The sequence below is a fragment of the Galleria mellonella genome, unplaced genomic scaffold, assembly GCF_026898425.1.
Source record: "Galleria mellonella isolate WM207_F2 unplaced genomic scaffold, CSIRO_AGI_GalMel_v1 utg200, whole genome shotgun sequence".
NCBI lineage: Eukaryota > Metazoa > Arthropoda > Insecta > Lepidoptera > Pyralidae > Galleria > Galleria mellonella.
The window spans coordinates 3,087,579-3,101,069 of record NW_026442034.1 but is presented as its reverse complement, the minus strand read 5'-3'; the positions used below and the strand labels follow the sequence as shown (position 1 = coordinate 3,101,069).

The 13,491-nt window shown below is 33.7% G+C and overlaps 2 protein-coding genes across 9 annotated transcripts in view; both read right to left on the bottom strand.

Annotated features, from left to right (window-relative positions):
* LOC113513526 (epidermal retinol dehydrogenase 2-like) overlaps positions 1-13,491 on the bottom strand; it is a 101,546-nt gene that overhangs the window by 60,436 nt on the left and 27,619 nt on the right. The gene's annotated exons all lie outside the window — the stretch shown is intronic.
* The window catches only part of LOC113510443 (oxysterol-binding protein-related protein 1), a 61,407-nt gene continuing 48,348 nt past the window's right edge, over positions 433-13,491 (bottom strand). For all 8 annotated transcript variants that reach the window (XM_052894173.1, XM_052894174.1, XM_052894175.1 and 5 more), the window contains 8 exons: positions 12,984-13,204; positions 11,138-11,253; positions 10,748-10,890; positions 8,820-9,020; positions 7,982-8,180; positions 6,937-7,053; positions 5,912-6,126; positions 433-5,083 (listed from right to left, as the gene is read on the bottom strand). In XM_052894173.1, coding sequence (XP_052750133.1) covers positions 4,975-5,083; positions 5,912-6,126; positions 6,937-7,053; positions 7,982-8,180; positions 8,820-9,020; positions 10,748-10,890; positions 11,138-11,253; positions 12,984-13,204 — 1,321 coding nt within the window. In that variant the 3' untranslated portion in view covers positions 433-4,974. The remainder of the gene's footprint in view (positions 5,084-5,911; positions 6,127-6,936; positions 7,054-7,981; positions 8,181-8,819; positions 9,021-10,747; positions 10,891-11,137; positions 11,254-12,983; positions 13,205-13,491) is intronic.

Sequence of the window (13,491 nt, the reverse complement as noted above, 5' to 3'; positions counted from 1 at the left end):
TTTATTCAACTTAGAATGGCAAACAAGCTGACGGCCCACCTGATTGAAAGTGGTAACCATCGCCTATAGACATGAGCAGTACCATGGACATAACAGAGTCTACTGTTTCGCCCATGATACCCCCCATGCGTTGCCATTCCTGAGGACTCGGGTGTTATTCCTCTGTACCCTGTAAATTCACGCCATATCCCACCCTTCAAACCGAAACACAGCCAACAAACACAACTGCTTCACGGTAGAAACACGAATGGGACAGAGGCACCCAAGCAATCGACTTTTGTACAAAGTCTCCCTCTGGTTTGATTCTCTAACATTGTCAAATAAAGAACTGATTAACGACTTTTAGAAAAGTTACAAAGTCATTATATGGTCGTCTAATTGTATTTTAATGTATTTGAGATGTTATAACGAAGTGGAGGTATAATAAAACAATTTATTAACTTCCGTCTATTTATTTAATGTCATACAGATTTAAGATAGGTAGGTACCTATATAATTTTACAGTCTCTATCACACTTAATTGAATCCTACAGGTCAATACTTTGGCTTCAAAAATTTGCATACATCCATTCAATAGTACTATGTACTCGAATAACTATATTTTCGACTAGATTCTTCCATAATAATTACCATTTTATAACTAAATAATAGTAGATACAGATAGTTATCAATAGACACAGAGTTGTTTCATTCAACTGAATGATAGTGAATTCGCAACTGTTCAAATTTCTATTAAAATATTGCGAACTAAACAATTATTAACTTCCTTATCATTTTTAATTTAATTAATTAAGTTCATTATCCATTTTCCTAATTAATTATAATATATTTCAATCTGAATCAATCACGTATCCTTTTCAATTTTAATTATAAAACCATCACTAATTATTTTCTTCAAACTGTACCGTATTTTAACAGATAATTCAATAACTTTAACCTATTTAGTCTAATCTTTTTCCCAAACTTATTTACAATATTTTTTTATATAATATAAAACAGATTTTAGCTGCGAATGGGACATGTTTTTTTTTTTCATTTTATTAGCTAACATTTAGAAACTATTTATATATTAAGATACTTATACAATATTAGAAAGTTAACTAATAGTACAACATAATTATAAGCTCAATCGAAAGATTTTAAAAAAATAATTTATAAATCTTTAATTAATTTAAAAGTACAACAATATATATATACTACAGACAAATAAGCTGTTTAAACTAAACATCTCAATAGTTTGAAGTAATAACACTGGACTATTTTGTTGTACAGTTTTTAAATTAAGACAAAGTTTATTAGTACAGTCGTTGCAATAAATACTTAACTGCTCTGTTATTCACATCACTATATATAATTCAAACATTTGAATTATTATTTATTTATTTGTGCGACATCCTCATGAACGAATTGTGAGATGTAATTACACAATTTCTATCGAGTATATTGCACGCGACTGTACCTAATAATAAATATATTTTTCCTAACTATGATCTAAAACATTGTTACATAAGAAATCTGGATATTTGATTAGAATTATTTTGTTTAATTCTGCTATCATTGTTATTACGTTCTGTGCGTCTACAACCTTCCATATTAACCCTCAATCTCCGACTGCCATTTAGTCCACGCATGTTTTGCGACACGTGTTTCATACATATTTCTTTGTCTATTGTGTGTGAAATACGTGTTGCAAAACGTGCTAGTTGTTGGAAATTTATGACTAATACGGAATGTTATAGAACTTCTGGCAGCAATGATGGTGGTAAATTTTAGAGTGTTGGCAGTCACACACATACTAATTGGTAGCGGAATTAAACAAAATATTTCTAATCAAATAACCACCAGTGATGTGGACTTCCGCAAAATAACACCTATTTCAGTAAAATAAATAATAAAAAAAAACATTATTAATAAAGACGGTGTGGAAGATCGAATATTATTTATAACTATCTACTTATCGAAGTATTAGATAGAATCTTCACACACTATTAGACAAGTAGCAACAATTACGAGATTCATAGACACACACATATTTATATAATTATGTAAAATCACTAACACAGCAATTAAAGTATTGTCTAATTATTTCCAATTAAATAATTTGTTTCCTGTGGTATAGTAAGGACAAGTATAACTAATTTTTTTTTCTTTAAACATACAATTATTTTATTCTTAATAATTTGCATTTAGCTGTTTTTTTTTTCTTAAATAACCAATTAAAATTAGCTAAAATAAAAATACTAATAGCTATTTAGTTTTCCCCTCACACATTATACAATGGAGCTTTTCAAAAAACGGCTACAAATCTTGAAGAGGTTGGCGACGCACAAGCAACTCCTCTAGTGTTGCAGGTGTCCATGGACGACGGTAGCCGATTTCTATCAAGTGGGCTATCTGCTCGTTTGCCTCTCTAACAATAAATAAATAAATTCCATATTTAGAAACTACATTACGTAGAGACGATGTGAATAAGGAAAAATTTGCTAAAATATTAATAATTGAATAATATAAAATAGCACGTAAAATAACTTATATAACAACAACTTTACTATATAGTAATGTTGCAAGTACTTTTGTTGTCGACTGTAAATGTATTTACCAGTATCTACATAAATCTACAATATATACCAATTTTTTTTTCTTAAATTAAAAAACTTAGCGATGCTATAAATTATATAGATAGGGTATATGTTACTTCTAATATACATATTAATATACAATCTAAATTCTACTATGAGTTGGTATAACCTTCAATAAATACTACTACATACCTACCTGCTTACTAAAATGTCCAGGTCCGAAATTATTACATTTACAAATTGTAAAATTATAAACTCATATTTTATAGCATTTTATGCCATTGAATTAGTATTTAATTTAAAATAACGATTAATTAAATAAGTACATTTTAATTAACATCTATTTATAATTCACAAAATTAATTCTACATTACTACAAATTTACATACTCGTATATATTTTAAATGATAATAAGAAAATGAATCAAAATCGTAAAAATTATTAATTTAAAGGATATAGTAATAAATGAAACCGGTATATAGTTTCTTTCATAATTGCAACAAAATCGTCATAGAATTATACAGGCAGCTTCTAGTAAATATTATGAAATATAAGTGTTACCAATCTATTGGGCCAATGTTATTATAGCGTCTCGCAGCTTGGCCTTAGCACAGTTAAGCAACGTAACAACATCAACTATACATTTATACTACATGTTTTTTTTTTAATCCGACAGATATTGCTACAAAAATCAGTTAAATTTCTATTCCTTATTAGTTCCTTAGTTAAATTTAATTAACAACTTGCGCTCGATAAAAAAAGAAACTATGTTTACCAGAGGGAGACTCTTTATAAGTGAGGAGATACAACAAATAGCGTCTCTTTTGCGGTGAACGCATAGACTTGTGTCTTAGGGTTGAATCGGACAAGATTTTGTTCGCCCTAAATCGAAACTTGATCGAGTGAAGTTTCTTTTCTTTTACTTTTCATTAGGTGGGCCGTCAAGTTGTTTACTATCATAAAAAATACACGTATTTTCTTCAGTTGTATAGGTATATTATTGGCCGTGTGGTCCTGGCATAGAATAGACCACCCCTTCTTTTTCCGTGGGCGTCGTAAGAGGCGACTAAGGAAACCTAATGGTAGAGGGCTGGGCAGCAGCGTCCATCATAAAAAATGTCTAAAAGCCTAAGTGCGTTTGCCAACCCAGCTGCCAAGAGTGGCGACTACTGACAATACTCCCCTTATGAAGAAGGCTTATGTTCAATAGTAATGAAATAGAAATATAATTATATTTTTTCTTTACAAAATCCTCTTTCCTGTATTTAATATTTTGTCGCAATATCTATTCTTTCCTATTTTATATGAAAAATATTATTATTACTTAGTAATTGACTCCACTTTGTGATTAAAAACACTTTGCTTTCTGATTCTTATTTAATTTACATTTAATTTTTATCGAATAGTAATTCTGAAAAGATTTTTTCTACCACATATAGTTCCACTTTGTTAACTCAATATGACAAATAAACTTTATAAATACTTCATGAAGACAAAGATCCAATTGCCGTCTTTTGTTAACTGTATTAATTCCTTGCTTATTCCCTTTCAAGATGGATTAAAAAAAAACTGGTGCGGAAATTGTTACGTTTGCATATTGTATTTAAATTATCCATATCCATACTTATACACAATATCTAGTACAACTTCAGCAGTACAAGGACATGTATATTGTATACAATTTTATACATTTTACTAAATACATGTACATTTTATATTCGAATAATAAGCAGACATGATCACGTATCTATTTAATTTAATAATTTATACTGTATACATTTACAATGTTTAATAACATGTATACAGTACAGATTTACACAGTTAAATGTATACAATTGTACACATTATACACATACATACATATATATGTACATTTCGAATAATGAGCAGACGTGATTACGTACCTATTTCATTCCCTAACTAAAACATAGTCGTTCTACGATTAGGTATTTTATACCGATTTATAATTAAATACACTAAATTAATAGGATCCATTCAGAATGAAATATGTAATAAATGTTATACATTTTGCAGTAAAAATATAATATTTTTTTTTCTCGCTAATTTGAACTTGTTAGCTTGAGCGTAGCGTGTAGGTAGATGAATGAAGGCTGAATATAAGGTTATATAGTATAATTTATACTTTACTTACTTGTATATTTTTTTATATAATTTTAAACATTTACATCTACACATTGCTTACAATCTCATTGATTACATCTTAGCATCTTGTATCCTTTTTCACGCGCTGGTCCTTTTTACTTTAAAGTTGCTTAGAAATAACATTTTGGAATACATTCAATGCGCCATGTTTTATACGTTATTAAGTACTTACGTATCTATAATACGTATCATCATTCCAAATGCCGTTGTAAATACAAACTATGAAGGAACATTAAAATATATCAATATCTTTCAAATGTTGGTAGTTACGATCCCAATATCCGCCGTTGTAGAGCCAGTCTTCCTGTTTTGTATAAGGATTTGTTCCTTGGCTGAACCACCTGAAAAATTTAATAGCACGTACAATTAAATATTATTAAAAAAATTGTACTCTCAAATTAAATTTAAACAAATTAAATTAAATATATAGATTAAATTAAAAAATAAATAAATATAAAAATAAATAAAATAAATTGAAATATATAAAGTTATTAAAAATAATAACTACATTAAAAAGTTAGTTAATTCAATTACATTACATTAAATTACATATTAAATTAAATTAAATTGTATTTTGTGTACAATAAAGAATGAAGAATGAAATAATTTAAAAAATATAATTGCTACAATTAGATTTACTGTACGAAAATGTTTTATACCAGTAGCACCCCTATTCGACAGGGAACCTGTTATTTTTTGCATTTATAACAACCTTTTACACTTTAAAACCACTCTCTTCGACGTTCACATAATTATGACTTATAAAATTTTGCTTCATAAATCTACTAGTGATTAAGGATGGGTAATATATAGCAATATCTATATATTTTAGCTACAATATCTATATTCTGATCCAATAACGAATATATTAAAAGTCTGTCCAAAAAGTAATATTGGATAACAGACTTTTATTATTACTTTTATTCGAAAATAGATATCCGACCGATATGAGCGATGTCGAATTAGGGGATGACCTTTTTCCGTTATCAATATCCAGAGAAACCCAATATATAGATATCGGATGCATATTACACACGCCTAATTAAAAGAGCCTAGAGAGTTTTTTTTTTTTTTTTTAAATCATAAGTATTAAATCTCTCTTTTCATTTAAGAGTTTCCTCCTATTATATTATATTATAATAGTATCAAGTATAACGTCTTGAAAATACCTGGGCTGCCAACCATCCGCGCTCTTCTTCAGCAGTTTCCTGGCGGAGCGCTGCTTCTCCTCGAGCCTGGTCTTCTCCGCAGCCGCCGCGTCGATGTCTCCTTGTTCTAGCAGCCTCACGTCGGGTCTCAGTCTGCTGTCCGTGGGGCACAGCTGGCCCTTCATGTCACGTTCTAGCTCGTTCAGTGACATCGCAAACTCGGTGAACTGGTAGTACTGGAAATTGAGTTTTTTTTTTTTTATACAACTTAGAATGGCAAACAAGCTGACGGCCCACCTGATGGAAAGTGGTAACCGTCGCCTATAGACATGAGCAGTATCATGGACATAACAGAGTATACTGTTTCGCCCATGATACCCCCCATGCGTTGCCATTCCTGAGGACTCAGGTGTTATTCCTCTGTACCCAGTAAATTCACGCCAAGTAAGTTTTGTTATTATATTTTAAATTTACGATATCTCGGTTTTACAGGTGTACACGGGCCTAAGCCAAGTGCATAACTGTGTGCTATGCTTATTGTATGAATATAATTTATTTGTATAATCTTTTTTTTTATACCACTGAGGTGACAAACAAGCATACGGCCTGATGGTAGGTGGTTACCGTAGCCTATGAACACCTGCAATACCAGAGGTATTACGCGTGCGTTGCCAACCCTGAAGAAACCTCTTAACCCCTCTGTTGAAGAATTCCATGCTGTAGTCTCTTGGGAAAACCTCGGCAGGGAGCTCATTCCACAGCTGTTCATCCTTTGTCCATTAAGTTCCTTTAGTCGCCTATTATAACCACGGGAAATAAATAAATAATGAAATTTTAACTAGCTAATGTTGGGGCGTGGGAAATATTTAAGAACAAATTTATATAATAAACGCAAAAGAAGCCAAAACAATATTGTCTTGAAATTTTATCTGTTTATCTGCCTGTATATTTGTTTCTATCTCCTAAATTGAAGAAATTATCTACCTCCAAAATTCACACGTCCGTAGTTACCGGCAGAAGCTATTATCGAATAAATTGAGTCTTACCTGCGCACTGCTGCTGGGCCTGGGCCTGGCCTCCCACAGGGTCACGGAACCTGGTATATCGATGTTGAACGTCTCATCCGATTTGGGCACTTCATCCGAATTCTCAGGTTCGTCCGACTAAAACATTAAAGTAAATGTGATATATATTTTAAAATTATAATTATTTGTACAAAATTAATAAAAAAAAAATTATGCAAATTAGATACATAAAAAAATTGCATTGCATTATGGCAAACAAGCTGACGGACCACCTGATGGAAAGCGGTAATCGTGGCCTATAGACATGAGCAGTACCATGGGCATAACAGAGGATACTGTTTCGCCCTTGATACTTCCCATGACTGAGGATTCAGATGTTATTCCTCAGTGCCCTGTAAATCCATTGCATAATAATATGTATGTCTCAGATGAAGGTAGCGGCGTGGTGGGCCGGATCGTTGAGATGCCTATAATATAGTTTAACACAAGGATGGCTGGCTCATCCGTCATACTCGTGAACGAGTGCTTCTGGTAGAGACTGATCTGTTCAAGAATACTGTGATTGATTGTAGCCAAGTAGTTTTTAATTTACTTTTCAATATAAATACGGAGTTTGTGGTAGTCATTTTATCCATTCATAATTCTTTTGTTGTAAAATTATCCCTTCTTTGCGTAATGGTAGAAATTTCCATCATAACATTGAATGCCCAAAAACTATATAAAAGAACAAGATCACTTTAAATTGATCGTGTCTGGATACCTTTTTAATGTCCATTGCAGAAAAAAAAAACATAGCTGTGAAATTTATTCTTTTACCCATTTTTCTTTTAATTTTGTACATGAATTATATCATCTAGATTTATTTCACCAATAAAAAAAATCATGCAAAGAAGGGTTGAGTTGTAATTGAAAAAACACAAAAGCAGTGTTTTTTGTTCGTTCTTTACAGTTGAAATTGCATTCTGAACGGGGCGGTAGTTTATAAAAAAAAATACTGTTCAAAAATGCTTATTATTAAGTTTTTTTTGGATAAAAATTATTTATTATTATTATTATTATGACTTACGTCTTGTACCGACATAGACCGCAGCGCCCCCACTTTAAAGCTGTTGAGTTTAGCGAGCACTTTCTTGGGTGTGTGGGACGGAGTCTGCTGCGCGCTCGCTTCTTCCCCCCTTTCTTTGGCCCATTGCTCGTAAGCTGCAGCATTACAGCACTTTATGTATTCCGTCCATTTACCGTACAGGAACCGGACGCGCTTCTTACTGTGAACACGGAATAAATTATGTAATAAGTAGTTCTTTCTGATGAACGTTATAATTACCTCTCATGTATTGTGTGATTTTTACATATCTAATATTTAGGTGGACTTAAATAAAAAAAAAGTTTTAGCTGGTGGAAACCTGAGTTAACTATACTACACTATAACTATATCAAATATAGTAGAATTGTTAGCTCAAAATGGTGAAAATAACTATGAAAAAATGATTAACGTCGATAAAGATGCATGAAGGAAAGGGCAAGAAAGAGAGACAGGGAAAGAGTAGTTTTAATAGGTGATGATGAAATGGTAACCCCGCTGCGCTGGCGTAGCACCAGTGAGGCTTAATAGATGATGATGAAAACGAATCAGTTAGCTCATTCACAGGTCAGTTACACAATTCAATTTCACACGAATTAACCAAAATGGTTTCTAGAAAGTGTGGAAGAGAAATTGGTGCAGAGTTACTTGTTATAGACCGTTTTGTAACTCTATAATGAGATTTAATTACATATAAAGGTTTATTACAAATAGTAAGAAGTAATTAATAACTGACTGTTGTTATACTGTCTCTATTGGATCACCAATCATGTGAAAATATTATTGCAATTGCGATAGAATCAAAAAGAGTAGAAATACTTACTTGGAGTCCACAATAAAACCGTCAACTCTGTGCAAATCCCGATTATTAAAGCCAGCCGGCTTGAAGGACAGATTAGCTTTCAGTCCAGCCCCTCCATGGCACACGACCTCCATAGGGCCATACTGTTCAATCCACAGTTTGCCAACGATGACGTTGTGGACGCAGCAGTTGACGTTACTCCACGTGTATGCTTCACCCCACCTAAAAATTACATATTTTACTGTTTTTTTTAGGGTTTTTTTCTTTTTATGGATGATAACGGAGTGGTAGTCCCACCTGCGCTAATGCTATATGCTGGCAAGGCACCAGTGAGGGATGATATGTGAGAATAAAAAGGCAGGTCAGTTAGCCCATCATGATGAATTCATCAGGAATTAACCATGATAGTTTCCAGGGAGAACCGCGAGGAGGTCAACCTGGTTGGGTATATTGCTAGCAATGGAATTCTCAGTCTCAGTCTAATAATCCCTTTCCCCCCCACCCTAATAGCGGTTGCCAAGTCGCCTGCTAAGCGTAGCAACTACTGGTTAACCTCCCCAAGAAAGAGGCCTATGATCAGTAGCGTACATTTAACGGCTGTACTATCATTTCTACTATTTAAGTTATATGTATATGTTATGATGTCTTTATGTGTCTAATAAATAAATAAAAACAGTTTGTAATAAAGAATGAGTACAATGCCGGTCTGTTTCTATAAAATCATTTCTTCCGATTAACCTTTGTATATCTGAGAATTGTGGAGTGGCAAATATACTCGTATTGTTTTAATATTTGGAATTCAGTAAAGTTATTGTAAAGGGGCGCACGTACACCCACGCGAAGGAACTTTCTCTCAGGAAAGTTGTTCGGTCCATTTTCATCCATCAAAAAAACCGCTATTAGGGTTTTTTTAATGAATGATAATGGAATGGTAGCCCCGCTTGCGCCATCTTTATACACTGGCGGGGCACCAGTGAAGCATGATAGATGAAAATGAAGCAGGTCAGTTAGCCCACTGTGACGAATCTAATAATAAATCAATCACGATGGTTTCCAGGGGGGACCACGAGTAGGTCGACCTAACAGGGTATATTACTAACAATACCTTCTTCCCCCCCCCCCCCCTGGTATTAGGGTTAGGTGATATTTTAAGAAATACGCTGCCACCCATCCCTCGATCATTAAATTCCCTTAGCTCCTCTAACGACATCCATGGGAAGGAAGGAAATGGCCTATTCTATGCCGGGATCACACGGCAAATATTAATAACTATTTTCATACTGAAAGCAGGGTATTGTATGTAACAAACAAAACAAGACATATATTAAAAGGTTGTAAGTATTAAATCGATATCATATTCATCCTGTATTGTATGTAATTTAAAATTATTATACTTGATAGAAAATTGTAAACCTCGCCTATACACGTAGTCATGCACAGATTCATGGAGAGTACAGAACGCATTGTGACATCCATGGTATTCCATAGGTTGCCTTATGCCTTCAAATCGTGTAATTACCTTGATAGATAGATACGTAGATCTCTTTAGTACCAACAACGTTAATATTTACAGTTAGAAAAAAGCAACAATAAAGAAAAATAAACACAACATTTTGCTGGTAATAAACCTCTAGCGAGATGCATCTATATTGCATTGACTTTCAGGCAATCCCTTATTATATTATGAGCTAATGAGAATTTTAGCATTCATGTAAGTTGCCAATACATACATTTCGGAAGTAAGATTTAATATATTAAAAAATAAAAACAAACCAATAATTACTGCTACAGTCTGTACGTACCGTAACTCAAGTAAGATCCTCAGATCACAAGATCCAAAGATCACAACGCATTTTAAGCTTGACTCTTGTGCCATCTAAGCCTTGTGAATGAGTTACAATAATCGCTTAGACCATTAAAGAAAAGTGTGTTCAAAGTTGCAAATTTACCTGGGCAGTTCCACAGTCACATGACCTTTGGGTTGAATCTCAACGCTCTTACCGCAGAACTTGAGTTTGGGGTGGACAGAACCATGAAAGACGAAATGAGGACTGTCAGCGTGAAACGCGGACACTGGCGGATGGTGGGACACCTGAAACATGTGGAAAACGTTAACGTTTCTATTGTTAAATATGAATTCTGCGGGAATTGGCGACGATCTCAAGCTCACAGGCCGTATCTAGCCCTTAACTCTAAAGCGAAACTTTGCCTTGCTTAATATGGTTTACCACTCGTATAATTGATTTTCTTCTGGGAAATTGTTAGCAATTGTGTGATATGAGTGAAGATAAATATATTAAGAAATAAAATAATCCTTTAAAAGGCTAAAACCGACTTACTTGTTCACAAACTGCTCTAAATTCAGGTCTCTCGAGCTCATAAGTCTCTCCGAGGAGTGGATTGAATGGTTTGCCCAAACGTTCCCAATTTGAAGCCAATGCGCTCACAGCAAACGCTAAAATAAAAAAAAACACCATTATTAATGATAAACAACATTATTGTAATCACTTATCCATCATCATCATCATATCAGCCTTTAACTATCCACTGCTGAACACAAGTCTCCCTGTTGGGAGGTTTTGCCAGTAGTTGCTATGCTTAGCAGGTGGATTGACAACCGGAGTTAGGCTTTGGAAATGTTTTAAGAGAAACGCAGCTGCCCATCACTCGCTCTCCCTTAGTCGCCTCTTCCGATACCCACTGGAAAGTAAGGGGTGGCCTGTTCTATGGAACCATACGGCAATCACTTATTCAACTGAAGCTATTTTTTCTGATTTCGATGATTGATTTCAGCTATTAAATGTACGTTATTTAAGCAACTGGAATGTCAAAGTTAAGAATAATTCAATTACTAAATTCAAAACATTTGTTAATCGACTATTTTCAAAATCAAAATGTATTTTTTTTTAATTGGTGTTGAAGGAACAGTAATCCTGCCTGCGTTATCGATATACAAGAACACTAGCGGGGCACCAGTGAAAGATGAGAGGTGAGGATGAGAGTAGGTAAGTTGGCCGAATTCGACAAGAATTAACTGAAATGTTTTCTGGGGGCAATAGCTCGAAGGTCGACTTGATAGAGTGATTAAACTTACTATGTGTATATACATACGTATGTGTGTGTGCGTGTATGTGTGTGTGCGTGTATGTGTGTGTGCGTGTATGTGTGTGTGCGTGTATGTGTGTGTGCGTATAAGTGTGTGTATATGTATAATATACAGTTTAAGCATGATTAAATAACAAACATATCTAAATGTATTTTCAAAATTTACTGGTGCCTTAACAGACAGATAAAAATATAAAGTATTTTATAGAAAATTCCTCCATCATAATAAATCATAGTGGTAGTAATTTATCACAACTTTGTGGAGCTTTCCAAGTTTCTTATTATGTCTCTCTCCAAATTCCCTTAAGTGTCCGTTAAGTAAGTAGATTTGGACGCTTTGTTTCCTTAATTAGGGCTAAGAATGTAAATTAAATACTGTTTTAAGACTTTAAGGATAAATAAAATTAGGTATATAATTAATTTTAGACTTTCAGACTTGTCTATTAAAATGTATTACATCAAATATAGAATTGAAGCAGGTAAGATAAATATTAAAAAACAATATAACAATTAGTCAAGTCCCTTCGGATTTTCCAATGTGGTTAAGTAACAAACATTTAAAACGTTTATAACTTATTCGCTTTTTACCCGTTACTTTGTAAGTATGGATTTTAGAAGCAGGAAACCCAGTGAAACATATTAGTTAAAAATGGCGTTTAATACGCTGACACATACACTACATTTTAAGTTAGACTTTCAGGAACACAACTGTGAAAACCGCATCAAATTTCGTGCAACAAACATACAAACATACAGACAGATAAAATTTCAAAATATTACAGTTTTGGTATGTATATATTAGGTATATTTTATTTATAATAAAGCCTCTGGTTATGACATTACGATGTACTTTTAGTGGATGATAGTGGAATGGTAACGCCGCCTGTGCTACTGGTATATGTTGTCGGGGCACCAGTGAAGCATAATAGGAGAAGATGAACTGGACTCATTAAAACCTATCGTGATGAATTCACTATAGCGGTTTTAGAAAGAACCCCGTGGATGTTATGTGTCTATTACTAGCCCTGCCTACCTTTCCCTGCTTCCTCCCCCCTCCCAGATCTGTTACCGTACACCTACCAGCAATATACTCCATTCTGGCGACTGGATCCGTTTGCTCCGAAGCCATCCTCAGCAGATGCGCGTACTCCAGGTACTCGAGCATCCGCTGGAGGAACGAGAGCGGTTCGTTGAACACCACCGGCATTGTGATCTTTGACAGCTCCTTGCCCACGCAGTTCTTCAGCACCGACCAGAGGGAGAAGTCGCCGCGGCTGAATTGGGCAACTGGCAATGAGGTCCTGATGACAAAGAAGAATAGAACATAAATCGTCTTTACTTAAACAACCTTGTTTAACAAATTCTTTTAAATCGTCATTTTTTTTTTTAATTAATATTAATAATTTTAATTAGAAATCAAAGGTTTCTGAGTATATACAAAATATTTCATAGATATATATGTATATGTATTGTGAAGGTATGGTGAGAACTATTGCTTATCTATACTTAACTATACTTATAATAAATCTGTAGAGAGGTCAATTCTGTACATGAAATATATTTCCAAAATAACTACCAGGGGGTGATT